Consider the following 23808-nt stretch of genomic DNA (forward strand, 5'->3'; position numbering starts at 1 on the left):
TGGGCGTTCGTCGAGAGCCGTATGGGAGGCTGTGGATTGGTCGGTATGCCCTCATGGAAGAGGGGCGGCCGGTGATCATGACAACATCTTATTGGCCGCCCGGAATTAGATCTGGGCCAATAAATTTGGCCAGTGAAGTTGGGTGGATAGGATTGCTTTGCGGCAGTTATACACTGCCGTTGGTCGAACCTGAGGCTTTTAAATCCGTGTGGCCGGCTCTCTTTGGGTGAGAGAATCGCGGCGTTGCCGGCAAGCTTGAAGCAATGCAATTGGTCGGAACTATAGATGGGCCACCAGTGAGCATATCCGTACCTTGCTAGTCGATTAACATCAAATATGGGTCGGCCGATTCGGCTAGCGAAGTTGGACGTCCGATATCATTTTGCGAAAGTAATGTGATGTCGCTAACATAAATTAGGGTTTTTTGGCCGTGTGGCCAACCTATTTTGAGCCAACGAGGGCAGTTCGATCGGCCAGAGCTATAGCTGGGCCGCTGGTGAGCACATCTGTACCTTGACCGTTGATTGGGATTAAATCTAGGCCGGTCAATTCGGCTGGCGAAGTCGCATGATCACGATTGATTTAAGACCACCTGTAGATGGTGGATTTTAGTTCAGGGCTAAAATTGCAAAACCAAATTTAATGTGTTGACATCCTGCAAAGGATAAAGTCGTGTGCTGACATCCCGCAGAGGATAAATCTGTTTGATAAGTGATGAGTACCTTTTCGCTTTATTAATTCACCTAGAATGGAACATGTGGCAACAATCCAAAATATTCTGTGAATTAAATACACAAATTCACCTAGAACGGATCATGCAGCAATAATCCCGAATATTCTGTGAATTTTTAGCATTATCGATTAATGCATGGTTTGCCTAGTATTTCCTGTGCTGTTCCCGGGAACTCTCACTATTGGTGCGGCATGATGACTGAGTGTTGCTCTTAATAGAGTAAAATGAATATCCAAGTATCAATAATGAGGCATGCACAAAATACCCGTACATGCAACATCTCTCGGTGTGCTTATATTAGCCCGATTGATCATATTTAATCGGGACTGACTGTATTATTCTCAGAAACAATCACGGCCACGCAGGTTGACCGCATGATTTAACCAGCCTAGACGAACCCTAGCGGGAGCAGGCTATCACCATGATGAACACTGGCGGGCCTATTTATGCCCTAGCCGGTCGAATATTACACTTTACTTCCCAGCATGCCAAAACGCCATCCTCAAAATAGGGTGGTCGCGCTGCTTTGGAAGAAGCTCGAACGAGCAAGACTGCTTAAGACAGTCTCAAAGTGATCGTGATCGTCCAACTTCACTAGCCTGATTGGACGGCTTAGATCGCACCATGAAAGATGGAGGAGGCACTAGCACGCACATTAGCGAGCCCAATCTATCCCTGCTTGATCGGTTTGCTCACGGCGTGGTCATATAGCCACGATCACATGCCCGAAACATGGATGGTGTGATGCTTTGCAAGGGTCACGAAAATTCCACTAATGTCTTAAATTGATCACAACCATTCAACTTCGCCAGCATGTTTGGATAGCTTAGATTGCGCCTAAGATCATTAGAGAAGTGCACACACGTTCATCGTCGGCCCCACACAATCGGTCCCTCCAAAAGAGGAGCATAACTTGCCAACCCGTTTGGTGGAAGTCGTTTGTACGTGACCATTTTAAAACCCTAAATTAGGGTTTGCGGCGCCGCATAATTTCCGCAGTTCGATCACGACCATCCATCTTCGCAAGATTGGATGGAGGGTGTAGATATAGACTTAAAAGGTCCCAAGAATGTCAACATGATCATTGTAGGCCCACCTTTTCGTGGAGCTGGTTGTCCTAGGCAGACTAGGACCCGAAGACCTCGAAACGTGCGCCCAAAAGTGGCATGCTGAGCGGCTTCCAAATCTTTTGCGGCAATGGATTTCTGCCACAAATCGATCTCGACCACTCACCTTTGCCGGTCAAATTGAGTGGCCTAGATCGCACCTCCATGAAATAAAGAAGTATGGGCATATACACTGGCAGGCCGTCTACACGCATGCCCGATCGGACCCACCAAAACTTGCGCCCAAGCTCGGATTCGGTCAAGTATAGGAGTGATGCTCGCGCACCTCCTAAAACCCTAAAAATCCATCAACGGTCGCAGATGAGAGTCTTAAACCATCTCGTCCGTCCAACTTTGCTAGCTTGGTCGGACATCCTAGGTTGAAAGCTAGACGACCAGTAAGGCATCCCGATGATCTCCATCCGCCACTCTTCCACAGGAGTGATAGGCCAGGAGATAGCTTGACCATGCAGCATCCAAACGATCACTCGAAGATGGTTGGACGTGGTGCTATTTTAAGACGCTTGGTCCGCGACTTAATCACTCAGGATTTAAAACATCGATGCTTCATACATGCTGATTTTCTGCATTGCATTACATGCATCGAGCATACACGATATTCCATAAATATCAAATCCTTAGTTATTTTAGCATCACATGCTACTTCCTACTGTGGGTCCCACGATCCACTCATTCGAGACATCAAACATGTCACAAACTGGGGGATACTTACTGGGGTATTGGTCTGGCGGTTTACAACGTGCAGCGTGCAACGCACCATTACAAGAACGTGTCAGGAGGCATGGACGGTTAGCGATGATGGAAGAAGTGGGAAAAGACTGATCGTGTGACACTAACACGACCCCACTATTCCATCACTCCACTTCCTCCACTTCCTATGAGAGACGAAGGTTGTGCTCAATGACTTGTATAAATAAGTTCTCTTCCTTATTTCCAAGACAGACAGAAATCAAGTGTTGATGCAACGTATCCATAAAACACCCAGAGCTGATTGCTTACATTATTGCAAGCCAGTTCGATATTCTGATACAAGTCATAAACAGCCAACACCTTCACAATCTCAACACCTTCTTCGCTTCCCTCCCTAAGATCAACCCCTCCTTCACTTTGTGACCGAAGCAAGTCTGGAACGTACATTTCTTGGTTTAGGACAGAATTGTATATATTGATCTCTCGAATCGGAAAGCACTCCCGTGCAGTGCATATGTTTAGGGTTTAGATTCGTTTCTCATCCACACACCCAAATTTACCAAAAACCGCAGAAATAGTTTTCACCCATAAACAATTGGCGACCACAGTGGGAGATTAATCTCTCGGTTGTGAAGTCAATTTCTTCAATACCCAATCTCATTTGGTTGATTTCAAAATGGTTGGCCTTAGGACTTCTCCAACAGCTTCAAATCCTGGTCGAAATTCCTCCAGTGGTGGTACCCCCCTTTCCAACGGTATATCTGATGGTATAGCCGGAAGAATCCCAACATTGATCGAGTTAGCACGAGCGCAGGATATTCACACGAAGAACATGGACCTGATCAAAGAAACGATAAACGACATACTCGATCTCCTCATCAAGATGACATCAGAGATGAGCGGTCCTATCACGGAGACTTCTACACCGGGGACTGATCCTCCTCAAATCAACTTCACTATGAACCGGAGGCCAGTGGACCAGGAAGCAGCTTCTCTAGTGGAAAGTTTGTGCGAACTTTTATACCTCTCGAAGAATCAGCGGGCGGAGACCTTTGCGCAATCAACCAGATATCCCTGGACGTGCATTTAACTCCTTCGCGTCCAGAAATCTCAAACACATCAGAGATGTCTGTGAATAATGTTACATTCACAGAGGAAGACATGATGGCGGAAGAGGGTCACAACCGGGCCCTACACGTTACTGCGCTCATCAAGGATTCAAAGTTCAAACAGGCCCTCATCGACACAGGAGCATCTTCGAATGTGATTACTCTCAAGACGCTCAGGACGGATAAGGTCCACCCAAGCAAGATCGTACGGCGTCCTACCTCGATGACGGACTTTGAAGGAAACCAAACCAACACATATGGGTATGCCAATCTGAATTTATCTGTAGGACCCGTTCAATCAAAGGTGAAATTTGAAGTCATAGAGAAGGACCCGGACTACCATATGATACTGGGGAGACCGTGGCTCCATGACAATAAGATTGTCCCTTCGACGTATCACCATTTCCTGAAGACTATGCTGAATAAAGAAGTCGTTCGTATTCCTGCATCGTTGTCTCCTTACGCACCGATATGTGGAGTGGAATTATTTGAACAAAGAGAAGATCCGCGGGAAGAAGCAGACAAAGTTCATTGCATCCCGCTCCCCACGTGGGCGTCAATCCAATAGGAGGACCGACTTGCATCATTGAGGGATAAACCCCACGATGCATCTTTGCTGACAAGGCGTTCCCACGTTCACACTAAGAGGGAGCGAACCTTTGTGGAAAGTCGTGATTAGAAAGGGAAAACCGTCTATCGACGTCGCTGTTAGCAATTAGCAGGGGAAACTGTTACCCAGTCTCTCCGTCCAATGGAATGCTACAACAACGACGAGCCACATGAAGAGGTGCTGGATGCTCCACGACAACTGCAGGACGGCACCAGATCCACGACCGATGAGCTCGAAATCGTTAATATCGGGAATGAAGAATCTCTCAGGCCTATCTCCATCAGCTCAACCTTGTCCACGGATGAACACACGGAGCTCGTGCAACTTCTCAAAAAATACCAGGACATATTCGCTTGGACGTATGAAGAAATGCCCGGTCTAAACAAAAAATTGGTCACCCATCATCTACATGTCATACCTGGATCCAAGCCGATCAAGCAATCTCCGAGACAATTCAGGCACGAGGTAGAAGAGCAAATCAAGACTGAGATTCAGAAGCTTCTAGCTGCTGGCTTTATTAAGCCTATCCATCATCCGACCTGGTTGGCTAATGTAGTTCCGGTGAAAAAGAAAAACGGACAAATCAGGTGCTGCGTAGATTTCAGAGACTTGAATATATGCTGCCCAAAAGACGATTTTCCTATACCTAACATTTACATGTTAGTAGATGCCACCAGCGGACACGACATGTTCTCCTTCATGGATGGATATAGCGGGTACAATCAGATAAGGATGTACCAGCATGACGCAAGTAAGACCGCTTTTCGAACTCCTCTCGGAAATTTTTATTATACTGTAATGCCATTTGGTTTCAAGAATGTCGGTGCAACGTATCAACGCGCTATGACGGCAATCTTCGACGACATGATGCATAAGCAAGTCGAAGACTATGTAGATGATATAGTCGTCAAATCGAAAGCTCGGGCGGATCACATAGGAGTCCTACGACAAGTGTTCGAAAGGTGCTGTGAATATAAATTGAAGATGAATCATTTGAAATGCGCTTTCGGCGTTGGCAAGTTTCTGGGGTTCCAGATAACTGCTGAGGGGATCAAGGTGGACCCATCCAAGACTCAAGCTATCTTCACGATGCCGCTGCCGCGAACTGTGAAGGAGCTCCAAAGATTCATGGGCAAGGTGAACTACATTCGACGTTTTATACCTGGTTTGGCCCAGTTTGTTGCTTCATTCACTCCCTTGCTGAAGAAAGGAGCAAGCTTTGCATGGACCACACTACAACAGGAAGCGTTTCGGAAGATTCAACGAATATTGTCATCTCCAAATCATCATAAATGGTTCGCCTATTATGTCAGCCCGGAAGAAGAGCGACCCCGGGACATCTTCAGATCTACAGGAGCCGACACCTCAAGAGATCAGCCTTGAGAAGATAGCGATGTCTGCATCATCATGTCGAGAAAGAATGCGCAGCTTGGGTGAATCACTCTGTCAGACTTAAGAGGAATGCTTCAGCGAAACAACGAACATTCAAATTATTATGTCAAGAGGTCATAAATTCAGGCACTGAAGGGTCACAATCCAGGTGTGATTGAACAACAAGTGGTGTAATTGAGCATCAATAGATGGTACCTGTCAATCGTGCTTTGTCGAAGAGCCTGTGCTTTCAGACACCCTCTGAACTACGTGAAGCTGCTAAATGCTCAGGTTGCAACAACACCTGCCCTGCTAGAAAGAACAAGCCTGCCCGTAATAAAGAGCCTCATGATGTTCGTGAAAACATACATCTCACCAACAAGCAATGCAAGTTTCAGCCTTATGTAAGCAGTTTCGCTGAAACAGCAAGAAGAAAACCACCGATATACAACATCCTACACGTCCAAAATCACCAACTCCAAACTCCAGTACCATATGCACGACTGGCACAACGGTGAAAAAACGTCCAAGATATTTCATATCTGGATCGACAGTAACTACGTCAATGAGAGACGCTTTTGGAATTTGTCTCCCGTAGAAGAAGTAGTTGCGTTACCAAAGGAGTATGACTGGGGACTGCTTAGCACTGCCCATCTCAAAGATGGTGAATTTAGAGAGATGCAAGAAAGCTATCATTATGATTCCAAGATGTCCAAAGACGAGGATATACTCAAGAGAGCAGACGTAAAGACGGCCTCATGAACCTAGCGTGACAACATCTATCAAGTCGAAAGCTCTGGATACTCGTGGGCAGGGGACTGTCTCCCTCTTCTCTATTACATGAATAAATATCAAGAAATCCATCGGTTCCAGCTTATCCCTCTAATAACGAGACGATCTCTACCATTGTATGAAGAGTGCCAAGTTCGTACAAGTTGCCACCACGCCTCTCCCTCCCAGTCTTTTCTGATCACAGCTGCTGCCAAGAACCGTTGTTGCTCGTCGATTTATACCATTCAGAGCTTCACCATATCAACGACCACTACGTACAAAGGCTCATCAGGCATACAAGATAGAGCCACGTAGACCACTCTTGGGGACTGAGGCTCAGCATGAAATTCCTTCGCCGTCAGTCAAGAATTTCTTCAACACAATAGAGATGGTCAATCAAGAAGCATGTAATTTGCAAGGGGAAACCAAACTGAAGAAGAGGCAGCTTCAACGCTCCCTCCAGCAGAAGCCGCTTCAACGCTCCCTCCCGCAGAAGCCGCTTCAATTCTCTCTCTCCAGAAGAAGGCGTTTCAGCTCTTTCTCCATAAGAAGAAGTCGCTTCAACACTTCAACGCTCTCCAGAGGAAACTGCTTCAACGCTCTCCGGGACCCGCTTCAGCGCACTCTCCAGGATCCACCTTAACGTTCGCTTCAGAAGCTGCTTCAACACGCTTGCCGGAAGCTACATCAACATTCTATTTGGGAGCTGCTTCAACATATTTTTCAGAAATTGCTTCAACAGCCTTGTAAGGATATTCCTCATGATAGGGATCGTCCACATCAGAGTCGAGGATTATGGCATCGTCATGGATAGTCTGAGATCACAACCAACCGCATACCTAATCTACCTGGGGCCAACCGACATCATGCTAGGGAAACGCTCACCTGGATGCCTCTTGAGCCTGACATGTTCCAAAGACAGACCGACCTATCTCTCCTGGTAATATCTAACTTTGTCTCATAAGTTTTATATTTATTTGTCACCATCTAATGCCTACCCCACAATAATGCAACCATTATGTGCTAGGCAGGGGACTTAATGTTGATGGTGGATTTTAGTTCAGGGCTAAAATTGTAAAACCAAATTTAATGTGCTGATATCTTGCAAAGGATAAAGCCGTGTGCTGACATCCTGCAGAGGATAAAGCTGTTTGATAAGTGATGAGTACCTCTTCGCTTTATTAATTCACCTAGAATGGAGTATGTGGCAACAATCCCAAATATTCTGTGAATTAAATACACAAATTCACCTAGAACGGAGCATGTAGCAACAATACCGAATATTCTGTGAATTTTTAGCATTATCGATTAATGCATGGTTTGCCTAGTATTTCCTGTGCTGTTCCCCGGAACTCTCACTATTGGTGCGGCATGATGACTGAGTGTTGCTCTTAATAGAGTAACATGAATATCCAAGTATCAATAATGAGGCATGCACAAAATACCCGTACATGCAACATCTCTCGGTGTGCTTATATTAGCCCGATTGATCATATTTAATCGGGACTGACTGTATTAGTCTCAGAAACAATCACGGCCACGCAGGTTGACCGCATGATTTAACCAGCCTAGACGAACCCTAGCGGGAGCAGGCTATCACCATGATGAACACTGGCGGGCCTATTTATGCCCTAGCCGGTCGAATATTACACTTTACTTCCCAGCATGCCAAAACGCCAGCCCCAAAATAGGGTGGCCACGCTGCTTTGGAAGAATCTCGAACGAGCAAGACTGCTTAAGACAGTCTCAAAGTGATCGTGATCGTACAACTTCACTAGACTGATTGGACGGCTTAGATCGCACCATGAAAGATGGAGGAGGCGCTAGCACGCACATTAGTGGGCCCACTCTATCCCTGCCTGATCGGTTTGCTCACGGCGTGGTCATATAGGCACGACCGCATGCCCGAAACATGGCTGGTGTGATGCTTTGCAAGGGTCACGAAAATTCCACTAATGTCTTAAATTGATCACAACCATCCAACTTCGGCATCATGTTTGGATGACTTAGATTGCGCCTAAGATCATTAGAGAAGTGCACACACGTTCACCGTCGGCCCAACGTGGGCCCCACACAATCGGTCCCTCCAAAAGAGGAGCATAACTTGCCAAGCCGTTTGGTGGAAGTCGTGTGTACGTGATTGTTTTAAAACCCTAAATTAGGGTTTGCGGCACCGCATAACTGCCGCAGTTCGATCACGACCATCCATCTTCGCAAGCTTAGATTGAGGGTGTAGATATAGACTTAAAAGGTCCCAAGCATGTCAACATGATCACTGTGGGCCCACCTTTGCGTGGAGCTGGTCGGCCTAGGCAGACTAGGACCCGAAGACCTCGAAATGTGCGCCCAAAAGTGGCATGCGGAGCGGCTTCCAAATCCTTTGCGGCAATGAATTTATGCCGCAAATCGATCTCGACCACTCACCTTTGCCAGTCAAATTGAGTGTCCTAGATCGCACCCCCATGAAATAAAGAGGTATGGGCATATACACTGGCAGGCCTCCTACACGCATGCCCGGTCGGCCCCACCAAAACTTGCGCCCAAGCTCGGATTCGGTCAAGTATAGGAGTGATGCTCGCGCACCTCCTAAAACCCTAAAAATCCATCAACGGTCGGATGAAATTCTTAAACCATCTCGTCCGTCCAACTTTGCTAGCTTGGTCGGACATCCTAGGTTGAAAGCTAGACGACCAGTAAGGCATCCCGATGATCGCCATCCGCAACTCTTCCACAGGGGTGATCGGCCAGGAGATAGCTTTCCCATGCAGCCTCCAAACGATCACTCGAATATGGTTGGACGTGGTGTTATTTTAAGACGCTTGGTTCGCGACTTATTCAGTCAGGCTTTAAAACATCGATGCTTCATACATGCTGATTTTCTGCGATGCATTACATGCATCGAGCATACACGATATTTCATAAATATCAAATCCTTAGTTATTTTAGCATCACATGCTACTTCCTACTGTGGGTCCCACGATCCACTCATTAGAGGCATCAAACATGTCACAAACTGGGGGATACTTACTGGGGTATTGGTCTAGCGATTTACAGCGTGCAGCGTGCAACGCGCCATTACAAGAACGTGTCAGGAGGCATGGACGGTTAGCGATGATGGGAGAAGTGGGCAAAGACTGATCGTGTGACACTAACACGACCCCACTATTCCATCACTCCACTTCCTCCACTTCCTACGAGAGACGAAGGTTGTGCTCAATAACTTGTGTAAATAGGTTCTCCTCCCTATTTCCAAGACAGACAGAAATCAAGTGTTGATACAACGTATCCATAAAACACCCAGAGCTGATTGCTTACATTATTGCAAGCCAGTTCGATATTCTGATACAAGACATAAACAACCAACACCTTCACAATCTCAACACCTTCTTCGCTTCCCTCCCTAAGATCAACCCCATCTCCTTCACTTTGTGACCGAAGCAAGTCTGGAACAACCATTTCTTGGTTTAGGCAAGAATTATATAGATTGATCTTTCGAATCAGAAAGCACTCCCATGCAGTGCATTTGTTTAGGTTTTAGATTCGTTTCTCATCCACACACCCAAATTTACCAAAAACCGCAGAAATAGTTTTCACCCATAAACACCACCATATCCGGTCTTAATTCCATTGAACCCTTTTCATCCGCGCAATAGGCCTAATTTTGGCTTGCGGTTAGGTTATTGCTGGCGTGTTATGAGAATTTCGATTGATTGGAACAAAAGTGGGAACGCCAGTGACTATCATGGAGCTTTTCTGTCTGTGCTGGGAGAAGGCCAAGCTCGTCAAATTGGCTGGCCAAAACATATGGTCGTGATCGTTTTGAGACTGACATGGGCAGCCTATGTTCAATTCCTAAAAGAATTAGGCGTGCATCCAGCTAACTTCCACTTTTAATCAAAAGAGCGTGATGCGCATTTAAAGCGTTTTGATTGGTTAATGAGAAATAGGGGCCAGCAGGCAATAATATGGGGTGTGGCCGATCGGCCACGGGCAGCGACAGCTAGGGCAAACTGTCCGGCCAAGTGATGTGGCCAAGCCTCCTTTTGCTGCTATCTTTATTTTCCGCAGTTTCTCTTTGTTTCTTGCTTTCTACTTTTAGTAGGATTTTTCTCCTACTAGTCCATGGCGGATCAATTTCCTAGCTTGCCTAGGTTTGGTCTCGACCAATAAGGTTCGAGAAATTGTGCAAACTGCAAAAAACCTAATTTTTGCAAATTGATTAGGTTCGAAAATTGAATTTTGCGTGCTGACACAAAATAATCAATTTCTGGTGAATTTTGCGCGCTGGCACAAAGTCACTAATTTTTATCTCAAAGAGCAGCGCAACTTGCGTGCTTCTGATTGAGTACCTTCATGTGTATCTTAGTCCTGACACTTCGGGAAATTCATGGTACTCTGTTGCGAGCGAACATTAATTGTCATGTCAGTATTAAGAGTTCAACTGGGGAACATAACATGGGAAAATACTCAGCAGGCCATGCATTAGTGGATAATGCAGCTAGGAGCTTCAAATACTCATTAGACTCGATACTAGTGGACAATTCATCTAGGAGCTTGAGTTTTAATACAATATGAAGAGAGGCATAGGCACTCATCATATTTCGATATATTCTTCAAATTCCTTGCGGAATACAGACATATCAAGGTCTACTACTTCTGATGCCGGATCAGGTAGACAGACTTTTACAGTTTTCGTACTAAGCTAAAAACCACCATCAACACCAAAATTTTTAAATAAATAACACAGCCACTCAGCCTTCATGATAGTATATAAACTTGAAACTAAACAAATAATACCTATTGTAAACTTGATAAATCGATCGAACGGAAAAAGAGATGCTGATAACTATGATTACCACACCAACAGATCTAAAGAAATTAAGAGAGAAAAATGATGAGGAGAAAAAGAGAACAAAATAAACAAAGGTTTACTAGAATTGAGAAGAAAGGAGCAGCATTCGAGACGAATCTATCGGTATTCTTAGAAATAAATAGAGAAACTTTTAATAAAGATATGGAGGTTTATGACCGAAAAATAGGTAACATTGCCTGCGAATTTTAGGAGGGAGGGGGTGAAAAGTGTACGACTCCATATTTCTCCAAGTTTTTTTTTTCTTTTCCTTCTTCTTGTTTGATTTTCTTTGCTACTCCAATTAATTTCAATAGTCCAACCTAAACCTTTCTTTAATTTGTTTGACAAATAAATGTTCTTCATGAGCTTGATGTTTGTGATGGTTTTACATTCAACCCTGAGCCTCTTTCCCAGCTTTTGCAGTTTGTCCTTTGGTGGATTCACACCTTGTTAGTTTGGATCTGACTCGCAATATGAGTCTGACTCGGTCTGAATTAGTTTTTCGGATGCTTGATTCGAGATCTGACTCGAGTCCTACTCGTACATTTGACTCAGAACTATTTTGAGTCGTGTACCATTTTATCACTGACTCGGGTGGCAAAATGTTGATTGGATTAATATTTTTTCTTTTTGTTATTTAAAGATGTAACGAGTAAGATTTAAACGATTAAATAAAGAAAGAAAACAAATAAAATGTCAATCTAAAGTTCCTGCGATAAGATTTTTAGATATAAAAGGTACCCAAAAACTTAAGCCGACATCATGTACATATTTGTTACATACAATCCCTTGGGTATCTAGAAAAATGATTTATATCCGGAAGAATTCTCCGGATATTGCTCCCGCTACACACAAACTATTGGCCCACACCCCCATATTTCTTCTGTGGCCCCCCGGGTCTGTGTGTCGGGAGAGTCCCGGTGAATTCTTGGATCGTAGCATCTCTGGGGTATTTATTGCGGGAGACAAGTATGAACGGAGTACGGACTCATCCCCTTTCTCTTTCAACGTGCATACAGGATAGGAACCTGTGTTTGGCGCCGGGTAAGATTTTTTCTTCAATCCGTATGCTAGAGTGACCACTTGGCATGATAAAACTTGCTGGTTTGTGGGTTAGGATCTGGGCAAGCCTTGGGACGTGAATATTGTGAGAAAATTGCCCCGATGGCGTCTCCCGGGCAAGGAATTTATCGGTTACGATCTACCCCGTTAGACTCAGATACCATCTTGGTCCATATTCTAGTATATTTGTTTTGATGCAAACCATATTCTAGTAATACAATGTCACCATATGTACATATCCCAGAACTCAATTGAGAATGGAGGAGGATTTAATGCAGTATACAATTTGGGGCAGCTTACTTTTCTCAATTTAGTATACCAGACCAAAGCTTTAAATGAGCTTACAGTTTCAGCCCACAGAAGTTAGTATCCCACTCACCATCAGCACCTAGTTTTAGATGGTTTTCCTAATTTTGCCCATCTTCTTTCTTTGGCTAAATTACTACGTAATTTTCATAAATTTAGTTCTCGACTTTTCTACGTCTGCGCTCATTCAATTCCCTTTCATTTGTTAATAGTATTAAGTTACTAGTAGTTATCATCTTCCTTTAATGCTCTTAATTAGGGTCATGCTCACCTCTTTGTAAATGCTCTCCTTATACCTCTCTCTGTTGCACATTCTGTAGTTTACTTTAAAGTTCCTCATTTCAAGCTGAACTTCTGGTAAAATATAACAGGGGAAGTTTTGAACCAGCAGCAAAACAAAAGGTGGGTTTAAGAGTTAGTTAAGAAAAACAAAGATGGGTGATTTTGGAATAAAGATTTTGTCAAGAATATTGGAAAGAATTTTTGTTGCTGGGATCACCTGCATTTTTGCACTAGGTAACTTTTTTCTTTATAACCCTCTCTTTCTCACTGTGGAATCTTATACATCCATGCATGCATTCACCAAGCTAATTAATCAAGGAAACAATGATTGTTGTTATGCAAGTACAGGAGGGGCAATTGTTGGAATTATTACAGGAGCAATCACAGGACAAACAACAGAAACAGGGTTTGTTCGCGGAGCTGGAATTGGTGCCGTGGCTGGTGCTATTGTTGCTGTTGAGTTGCTGGAGTCCTTGCTCAATGGTGATTCATCGTCTAAGGTTAGATCATTTGTTGGCTATGAATCTCATTAGTCATTTTATGTTGGGTACAATAATCAAAAACAAGGAAAAAATCAAATAAGTAAAAGTTATTGATACTTAACTCCTTTATAATGGAAGTGATCGATTTGACGAAACGGCCGAGCTTCCCAAATCTCCGCAACAGCAACAAGGCAAAACTTTGGAAAAAACAGAGTGAGTCACGTGTTCAACACGTTGCCCTTAAGATATTAGCGCCCGACTACACTCAAGAGTGATGCTATAGCCCTCACAGGACGGATAGCTCCAGGATAAAACACCCTACTACACCTACTACTAGCATATGTAGTAGATGTTCAACTTGAGCTTGGCAAGTCCGAAAAAACCGTTAAGAAAAATTGCGAACTCTTAAAAAACGTTATAAAATATTTTCTTTTAGGGGTCCCTCTAAAATATAGAGCAACCACTTTCCCATAGATTTTACAAAAGTAGTGAATTTCTTTATATAATGGAATCAAACAATTTAAGAAGAAAAACTCCCTGATGTGGGACTAAAAGGTTTATATAGTTTCTTAAAACTACTAAAAATTGGAAACTCCACGATGTGGGACTAAAAAGTTTCATTCACAAAATAAAACAATAAATTATAACTTTTTATTAAAACTTTGAAAAATTATTTTTTTATTAATCGTTTTCCAACAATCCCCCACATGAATGAAAACTCAATAAAACATGAAAACACAGATAGATCTTGGTAAATCAACATCCCAACCTCACGATCCAAACAGACTGATCGTGCAAGTGTTGAAATCATACTAGTCATTTCTACGTCCTCTCCCTCACACAAAAGTGTGTTGACCCCAGGGTCATACTATGGATTGCATAAATCATAATAGTATTGAGAGCTTTCATCTTTAGTTCTCACATGGTGAGACTATAGGTATCTTTCACCAAAGTGAAAAAGCATGAACTAGTGAACCCTTAGTGACCTTTAGGTCCTAAGTTCCAGTAATACCAAAACCATCAAAACGAAAATCACATAAAAGCGCAGGAAATACCATTTTAGGCAGAGGTGTCCATGAGGTCTTGAACCTTTGCTTAGTGAGATATTACCGGAATTACTTGCTAGAGACAGTGAACTATGTCTTGAACTGCTAGCATTTGATGTAATTCGTGATAACAACCACGGGTGATATCTCCAAGATTGCTGCCAAGCTCGTGCCGTTTTGTCCAATTTGGCCCTGGACATATCCTGTTTCTCAGAATGCTCTAGAGAATCAAAGCTCATATTCTCATAGGAAGCGGCCCACTTCCTCATTCAGATAGGTGAGTTTCCATAAAGAGTGTTACTGCTACACCCCACTTCAATCTTAAATTGAAACTATAGAACTCATTAAGACTTCTTAAAAGTCATCCTTCACATGCAGTCACACTATCACGTCTACACCATAGGGAAGGGACAGAGAATAAAATTCTCTGATAGTGTTTACCTTTACCCACCACAAATTAGTTGTCTCATTCGAAACCTTGATCTTGGGATCTCCAGTCAGCAAGGTTGAGTATCCTTCATGGCAAGTTTAATTTATGAGCTTAAGCCCCTTCCCCTCGATGCATTTCTAACTATCTCTTGGGATAAACCTTTCGTCAAAGATTGCGCGATATTCTCCTTGGACTTTATCCAATCAATGGAAATAACGCCGATTGAGATTAGTTATTTTCAGCTTTAGCTATTATATCTTGGCTAACACAATGTATAGATATAGCTGGCACAGGCCTATGCCAGAGAGGAATGTCTTCTAAAAAACATCTTAGGCACTCGCCCCCTCTCGTGCTTTATCTAACTCAATACTCTCAGATTCCATAATGAATTGAGCAATATATGTTTGTTTGTAAATCTTCCAAAAACAAACCCTGACTAGAGTGAAACATATCCACTCGTAGACTTAGACTCCTCTGAGTCAACTATCCAGTTTACATCACAAAGTCCCTCAAGGACAGCAAGATACCTTTGATAAATCAAATAAAAGGTAATAGAGTATTTTAGGTACCATAATACTCTACTCAGTGCATCTGAATGCTATTGCTCTGGACTAATTATATCTACTTAACTTACTCACAATATAGGCAATGTCTGGACTCTTACAGTTCATTAAATTCATCAGACATCCTATAACTCTTGAGTATTCAAGTTAAGATACTCCATTACCCTTTTTTCTTGAGTCTACAGAATAATCGTACGGAGTACAAGCAGGCTTACAATCACACTGATTGTATCTCTTAAGCACAAATTCAAAATAATGAGAATGACTAAGACTACATATGTTAGATTATTTTCTAATCCTCATCCCTAAGATTACATCAACAGGGCCTAAGTCTTTCAAGTCAACGTTCTCATTCAGCGCATGTTTTTAGTGGAATTAATCACATCTATGTTTGTATCAAGTATAAGCATATCATCAACATACAAGCATACAATCACACAGCATCCTTAACAAGTTACTTGTAAATATACTTGTCAGATTCATTAACTTAAATCCACTACACATTATCACATGATCAAATTTTCCATGTCACTGTTTACGTGCTTATTTTATAAACCATACAAAATTTTGTTCAACTTACAAACTTTGTCATCATAACCTTTCACTACAAAGTCCTCAGGTTGGTCTATGTAAATTTCTTTATCTAATTCACGATTTTAGAAAAGCTGTCTTAACATCCATCTGATGTATCTCTAATTTGTTTATGACAACAATAACAATTAGCATCTCAACGGAAGTAAATCTCGTCACATGTGAATAAGAATCAAGGAAATATACACCTTCTTTTAGTTTATAGCCTTTAGCTACCAACTTAGCCTAATATTTTTCTACAGTTCCATATACCTAATATTTCCTCTTAAAGACTCATTTACATCTCATGGTCTTATTCTCTGGAGGTAAACTATAAACCTCCCAAGTCAGGTTCCGACGGACTGAGTCCATTTCACTAAATGAAGCTTCTTACCAGAATGGGGTTTCAGTAGATATCAAGGCTTCTTTACAAGTCCAGGGCTTAGACTAAGCTAGGCATGTTATGAAGTCGTCTTCATAAGAAGTCTCAAGTCTAATTGTTTTACTTCTCTTAGGCTCAACCTTAACTTTATCTTCCTTTAAGATAAGTTCTGACTATTTGAAAATAAATCTAGGGGATCAACAACACATCTCTAATGAGGTACAGGTTTAAGAATAAACATGTTCAAAGAACTCAGCATCCCTAGATTATGTAATAGTATTCACAACAAAGTCAGAAAAAATCACACCAAAGTCTGAAAAATCAGAACACACAACCAAAAATCTATATGTAGAAGTATACTCAGCATACCTTATATGAAGACACAATCAACATTTTTTTGTTTCTATCTACTTCTTTTAGGAAGACGAATGGCAAACTTAGTCAAACACCCCCACACTTCGACGCATTCATAAGAAGGTCATCTACCTATCCATAAATCATATGGAGTTTTATCTGATCCTTAAGGGTACTCTATTCAGGATATACTAGTTAACATGACTGCCTCCCCCCACAAGGCCGCAGGTAATCCTGAACTAATCAACATGACAATTATCATCTTCTTAAGGATACAGTTGTTATGTTCAAGGCTTCTAATTGGTTTTGAACTTCAAGTTTATACATCTTAAGGCTTCTAAGGCATCATCCTTATCCCTAAGCAAGTATACAAGACAGTACGTCGTACAATCATTTAAGGAAGTTATAAACCATCTTTTACCACAGTGATTTTGGGTTGAAATCATGTCATCTAGGCCTAACTGAATTAATTCTAAAGGCTTAGAATTACTCTGAACATTTGTGCTAAAAGGTTTTAAAGCATATTTGATTCTTCAGAGATTTCACTTTTGTGTTCAAAGTCCAAACTAAATTTGGGTACGCAGCCTATGCTATCCAGTTAAGCATTGACTTATAAGTTTACGGTTACAAGCTTACCACATAAAACAATCAATCACATAAAGAAAGTACAAGAATCAACTATGTTCACATCATCAGATTTTTCCGTTAAGCTTATATAAACCCAAAGTCCTATAACTCTTGCTTAAAAAATAATTGCCTTGTTACAACAAGTTTTCCAGATTCAATTAAGATCTTAAATCTTTTTCCATCTACAATAGAACAAGATACAAGATTCTTGCATATGCTTGGAACATGAAAACTTCATTCAATGTGAGAGTATTACAGATATGAGCTTCTGCTCGACCTTTTCCTTTTATGCAACCTCTATTGCATATGAGTTACTCAAAAAGAGTTTCTCGACATCCCCTATCCTCTGATAGGAGGTGAACATGTCTCTGTTTCAACAAACATTCTTGGTGGCTCCAGAGTCCACCTTCTGGTCTCTCACATTGGTTGCTAAAATAACTTCCGACATCATGTCAATAAACTCGTTCTAATTTGTTTCAACTAAATTAGCATTAACTTTCTACTTATTAAGGTTTTATGTTGTCTACACTTTACTACCGTATGGCCCGGAATTTTACAAACATAACAATCACCCTTAATTAAAGTAACGCCGGATTCAGTTTTACGAAACATACCTTTCTTATGAAGACTACTGTTAGAGTTGTGTTTGATATTCCCGCCTTTGTCAGCTTTGGAAGACTTGTGTTCATCCACATGCGCCTGGTAGCCATGTTCCTTTTCAATTTCATGTCACAATCTTCGTTTATACTCTGACCACGGACACGGTAATTTCCCAATCACCTAATACACCACATCTCACAAACCTTAGTTCCGAAACGGAAGATAAAATATGAGTTTTGAAGATAATATCTAGATTTACAAACTTTGTTTGAACCACCATATCAAAAAACTCATGATTACCCCATAAAAAATACTTTAGTTAACAACAAAAGTTTGCCCGTCAGAATTTTTCAGGAACATTTGTCTGTTTTGTAAAATATCAAAAAAATACTTTTACAACTCCAAAAATTTTAAAATTTTACGTGGGTAACTATCAGGATGTCTACTACGTTGTGTCAAAAGTGTTCATCGAAATTCCTTCTAGGTTAAGAGATAATCTCGAAACTCTACAGCTGACCAAAAAATTATTTTTGTTTTTCACTCCACAATTAACATCCATGATTCACAAAACAACCAACCATTTTCGATTATTAAAAATTCTAATGTCTTAAGATTGGCTATGATAACAAGTTAGAAATCCCCGGGAAACGTGTTGAACACGTGACTCACTCTGTTTTTTCCAAATTTTTGCCTTGTTGCTGTTGCGGAGATTTGGGGAGCTCGGCCGTTTCGTCAATTCGATCACTTCCATTATAAAGGTGCTAAGTATCAATAACTTTTGTTTATTTGATTTTTTTCTTGTTTTTGATTATTGCATCCAACATTTTGAATCTATACAAATAACCAGCGATGAGAATTAAAATGTTCTAAGAATTTGGACATGCATAAATTGAAACGTAGGAATAGAACTCAGTGAGTCAGTAATCAGGTGGGGACTGACTATAGTTTTTCCTCCTCTGGCTAGTTTGGTGACTTTGGTCCCAATTCCCATGCATTGTAATCAAGACCTAAATAAATGAAACTTGAATGAAAAGAACTTGGGGAAGAATGAAAACTATGGGGAAGAGGTATGTCAGTCATAGTCACGAGGTCAAACTCAGCTGTTTGGTAGTAGAGTATATTGTTGTTGTTGTTTTGACAGATAACGCAGCTGTTGGGCATTGGCATGGACCAGATTATGATAAAATACCAAATGCCCAATCTTATTATGTTTCTACGAAAGTTTGACACTTGGAACTCTGTACTAAAATCTTAGACTTCTGTATGGATATTTCCACGTGGTTCTATGTGTGCATGTGATTACCTCGTAAGTTGTTTATGAACTGAAAGGTCCTCTTTTCGTTTCGACGAAATAAAGATAGCATATGATATGATGGGATGGGAGATGGAGAACACAGAAACAAGATACAAACTAACAACCAGGATTCTCTAGACTCTAGAGAGACCAAAAAATCAGATCATCTTTTAAGCCTCTTTTTGACATCAAAGCATCCTAGTATTCATTTAGCAGCATTTAGCAGCCACAAGTTCGGACTTCGGTGAGGGTGGCCGGCCCCTTAAATGTATCTCACTATATACTACACCACAAGAAAATCTCGACGGCATCAAACAATATAATTAAACTAACAAGTAACAATAGAACGTTTCATAACATGCTGAAAAACCTTCTCCAGTACGGATACCATTAAACTTTAGAATACTGAATGAGATTATGTATAATGCAGGTAGGAATGTTTGGAAGCTTAATAAATGGAAAGATATTTCGGGAATGGGTTTGCCCAGCAATGCTCAAGGCTTATCAATGGCAGGTAAGAGAATCAAGACTACACTGTTATCCAGAATAACTGAATAAGATTACTCAGGAAACGGTATTTATGATAATCATTTTGGTGCCAGGACCAACTTTTTGTCAGTTTTATTTCATTGCAGGTGGGAACACTGGAAACGAGTTATATGGAAATATCTGACATTTTCGATGTTCAAGGGACCAGAGGAATGCCTCCTGACTCTGTTGATAAACTCCCAAAGTTCAACATTATTCGCAATGGAACCGTGGATCACTGTGGCGAGAACAACTCTTGTTCAATATGCTTACAGGTATACCCACCAACATATTCTCTCGCTATCTAGTTAATTGCGATACTGAAATTAACCTGCTTTTTGAAATTTTAGCACAGCAACTGTAGATAGGTTGGAATCATTCTTGGGGAGCAGGGTTCTTAGCCAGTTTTCTTGTCTAACAATTGCACTAACTGATCATTCGTCACTGCTTTGCTTCAAATCCAACTGTATAGGATTTCCACGAGGGTGAAATCACAAGGGAACTACCAAATTGTAAACATCTGTTTCATTTGCTTTGCATTGACGGATGGCTAATTATTCAAGCATCTTGCCCAGTCTGTCGAAAGGATGTTTAACACTAATCAAGATAAAGAAAAGACACTTCGGTGATCCACAACACCCTTCATCGAGACAACAGAATATGCACAAAAAGGAGACGGATTCGAACCAAAAATTCCTGGTCCTGTCATGTAAATTAAGCACCGTGATCCTAAACAACATGTACTTGAACACGAGAAAACAAACATATATTTGCATGGAAAATTTCAGTTGGTAGCTGTTTGAAGAACTTCTCAAGTCTGAAGTCTTCAAACAACCAAGCACCTGTAACATAATCTTAAAAAGTATGTATGTACTCCTCTTGCTTGAAAGAAATTCTGTTTGATCTGATAACCAAGAATTTACATAAAGCTGAAGTTGCCCAAGATATTGTTCTTCTTGTTAAGAGTAGATTTGTCTAAGTTTCACTACACCACAGTCCATGGGTCCAGTTCATATGTCATGGCATATCCAAGGAACAAATACTCAAAATCCTAAATGGTAGAGAGGAGTACTTTTGGATGCCACGGAATATATAGGTTCACTTTCAATGTTAGAATTAAGGTATGCATGGAATAATTCCTCGAACTTAAATGGCAAAGCTAAGAGCTTTTGATTGTCAAAAAGAGTAGAAGAATATCAATAGTAGGTTGAGTAAATAGATGCTTAGATTCTAGTATTCTGCAAACAAGATAAGACATGAAATGTGATCATTCATTAGTAGAAGAATATTATCAAGAACCAATTCTAAAATTCTGTTTCCCAGAAGAGAAGAGAAGAGAATAAGTGGCAATGAAGAAAGCTCGATTTTACCGATGAAATCAGAAATTTTACTGTTTACATATATATTGGACTTCTGAAACATAACACAGACATTATAAGGCATACTTACCACATGAATACAGTTTTTAAAAGATTAGGTTCTGTTATAAAATGCTAATAACAGTTGGATATCTACTACAAATTACACACACACATACTATCTCATCACAAAGGCACGGACGAGGAGAATTACCTGGTTTATTGTAGATATACTTGCGATTTCTCTTGTTTAGCGAGATCTCGGCATTTGCAGAGAACTCCATACCTTTAGCTCTTACATTTCACTTTGTCATGCATTTTTACTTTCCTGTACATTTGCAAGCCTGTATTTTTCCCCCTCCCGAATTTTCAGAAAGTCTCTTCAGTCATTCTACTTTCCATTGCAAGCACAATACGAGTTAGCAGTATTAGCTTCTTCCTTCACTTGTTCATCTTCGTCCACTTGTTGTGCACACTTGAGATGAATTTCGTACCCACATTCAATACATTGATATGCCCATCCTGAACCTTGTTCATCGCATTTGCAACATATGAAAGGCCCACCTCCAGAACTGGCTGACACCAAACTCAGCTCATGCTTGTGACCACTATGAGAGATAGCTTTGGGATAGCTCTTAGCTTCTTCATCTATCTTTTCTTGTATGCTTAAAAGTTGAGCTTCTGTAAAAGGATAAGCCATGTCTAAGTGTAAGTTAATCAAGTTTCTTCCTTCTTTCGTAACGGTTTTTCCATCAGGTCCAATGATGATCAAACTTGGAATGGCTTGAACATTGAAGTACCTTAATAATACTTTAACCATCTCATCGCCATAAGGCAGAGCAAGCCATGGCATTGACTCGCAGCAGCTAAGATATCCTTCTTCATCTCGATCAAGCGAAATGAAAACAATCTCAAAGTCAAGTTTCTTATCTCTTAGACTATTATAAACACTAGCCAATCTCGGCGTAAACTTTACACATGGGGGACACCAGGAAGCCGAGAAGTACAAGCCGACCGTTTTCCCCACCAAACGAGCAACAGGCACTTGTTCATTTTTGCTAATCACATAATCTCTAGCATGGGTTGAAAGAAGTTTTTCAATAGTTTGAGAAGCTTGATTAGCTTTCTCTTCCGATTCCAATTCCGCTATCCTAACGGACGTAAAAGGAAAAGCTTGAACTCCATATCGATATATGAGTTCCACTCCTTCTGTTTGAATTGGTTCGCCAAATTCGTCTACAATTACTAGAGATGGGATTCCTTCAATTTGAAACTTTTGTGTTAAGCTCTTCTTAGATTGTAAATCAGAGAAAGGAATAGCTAACCATGGCATGGTCTTATAAAAATTGTCAAAGGAAATCTGATCTTCATCAGAAGAAACAAATACTATTTCGAAATTTGATCCTTGTTCTTTCAATTGGTTATATATATCTGCTAAAATTGGTGTAAAAGTTTGACACTGACTAAACCAATTTGCTGAGAAATATAGTCCAATTGTTCTTCCTTCTAATTCTTCAACTTTTACCTACATAGACTTCAAACTGTAAAAATGCTTGTACATATAAAAAAAATTAAAAAATGATTCACTTAACCAATATATATAAAATAGTTAAACTAAACACCAAAAGTAGACTCTAATCTAAGGTGAAAACAGTGTAAAGTTACAAAAAAAAATTAAGAAAATTTTAGATTTAGAAAGCCTTGGAAAGAGACTCTAATCTCAGAGATACTGCTCAGCAGTTAGGCTTGTTTCCTAATCAAACATTCAAGTATTTTTTTTTCAGTTCAGGGAAAAGACCCAAGTTAGAATTTAGTCAATTAATGCAAAAGGAACTGGAAATAAGATCTACACAACAGAAAATCTAACTTTCTCAATTAAGCAAAATATAACAGAAATAGAAAAGAAAGTCAGAATAGAAAAAAAAAAATTTTAAAGAAAGAAATAAAACCATGAAGCCCCAATATGGAATATCAAAGCTTAGCTCACAAAAAGATGCACCAAAATGAATCCACCATGAAATAACACAAAACAAAGCTTAAAAGAATGGTACCTGAGCTCCAGAGGAAGAAATCAAAAAATCTCTAGTAAAAGAGATTAACAAGTTATAATAAGAGCCAGTCCTGTTGATGATAGGTGAAGCAGCTTCCATTGCTGTTTTTGCTCACTGAAACTTTTTTTTCTTCTTTTCTCTGTATAAATGAATGAATATCAAGCAAGGTATGATGAATGAGAGAGGAACATATAAGCTGGCACTACAACAGTGGTAGTGATAATCAAAATTGAAGAGAAAAAAGGTACTTTAATTTTAGACGGAAATTACTACTACCTAAAAAATAATAATAATATTAGTACAAACAAACACACGCGTCAAAAATGCAAAAACCAAAAGTTTAGTAACAAGGATTAGATACAGGAAAAGAAAGAAAGGGTCATACCTATACAACCAATCGATTGCGACGTTCTCCACTTTTTGGACCCTCTTGCTTTTCTACGTGTTAACTATCAAGTCTAGCTACGTACTGTTACAGAGATAACAGTTTGGAATTCCTTTATGCCGATTCATTTTCTTGTGGTTTGATAAATCCGGTAGGAATAGTTTTTCACGAGTATGGAGAAGGTCAAGCAAATGCTTTTATGCTGAAGCAATTTGCACTGTTGAT

At 40.7% G+C, this 23808-nt stretch overlaps 2 protein-coding genes across 4 annotated transcripts; one reads left to right on the forward strand and one right to left on the reverse strand.

The window, feature by feature from the left end:
• Positions 1–12878: 12878 nt before the first annotated feature.
• LOC113305023 (NEP1-interacting protein 1-like) lies at positions 12879–20993 on the forward strand. Of its 3 annotated transcripts, none has more exons than XM_026554139.1 (5): positions 12879–13147; positions 13262–13413; positions 19692–19775; positions 19864–20064; positions 20262–20993. In XM_026554139.1, exons 1-5 carry the CDS (start codon positions 13066–13068, stop codon positions 20382–20384), a joined length of 642 nt encoding a protein of 213 aa, XP_026409924.1. In that variant the 5' UTR covers positions 12879–13065; the 3' UTR covers positions 20385–20993. The 3 variants fall into 3 exon arrangements, with proteins under 3 accessions (XP_026409924.1, XP_026409932.1, XP_026409934.1); XM_026554147.1 differs by having other exon boundaries at positions 19897–20064; XM_026554149.1 differs by having other exon boundaries at positions 20140–20403.
• Positions 20994–21133: 140 nt separating this feature from the next.
• On the reverse strand, positions 21134–23500 carry LOC113305013 (probable nucleoredoxin 2). The gene is made up of 2 exons (XM_026554132.1): positions 23199–23500; positions 21134–22672 (listed from the first exon to the last, which is right to left on the reverse strand). The coding sequence occupies exons 1-2, from the start codon at positions 23295–23297 to the stop codon at positions 21539–21541; spliced, it is 1233 nt and encodes a 410-aa protein (XP_026409917.1). The 5' UTR covers positions 23298–23500; the 3' UTR covers positions 21134–21538.
• Positions 23501–23808: the final 308 nt, after the last annotated feature.

This window comes from Papaver somniferum, chromosome 1 (assembly GCF_003573695.1).
Source record: "Papaver somniferum cultivar HN1 chromosome 1, ASM357369v1, whole genome shotgun sequence".
Classification (NCBI taxonomy): Eukaryota; Viridiplantae; Streptophyta; class Magnoliopsida; order Ranunculales; family Papaveraceae; genus Papaver; species Papaver somniferum.

What these genes read in the sequence shown, in the direction of transcription:
- LOC113305013 (XM_026554132.1), bottom strand. Translation starts at nt 23,297, where the DNA reads ATGGAAGCTGCTTCACCTATCATCAACAGGACTGGCTCTTATTATAAC. An exon ending in TTTCTTCCTCTGGAGCTCAG is followed by an intron (nt 22,673 to 23,198) that starts GTACCATTCTTT and finishes AAGTCTATGTAG; the next exon opens with GTAAAAGTTGAAGAATTAGA.
- LOC113305023 (XM_026554139.1), top strand. Translation starts at nt 13,066, where the DNA reads ATGGGTGATTTTGGAATAAAGATTTTGTCAAGAATATTGGAAAGAATT. An exon ending in ATGGTGATTCATCGTCTAAG is followed by an intron (nt 13,414 to 19,691) that starts GTTAGATCATTT and finishes TGTATAATGCAG; the next exon opens with GTAGGAATGTTTGGAAGCTT. An exon ending in CTTGTTCAATATGCTTACAG is followed by an intron (nt 20,065 to 20,261) that starts GTATACCCACCA and finishes CCAACTGTATAG; the next exon opens with GATTTCCACGAGGGTGAAAT.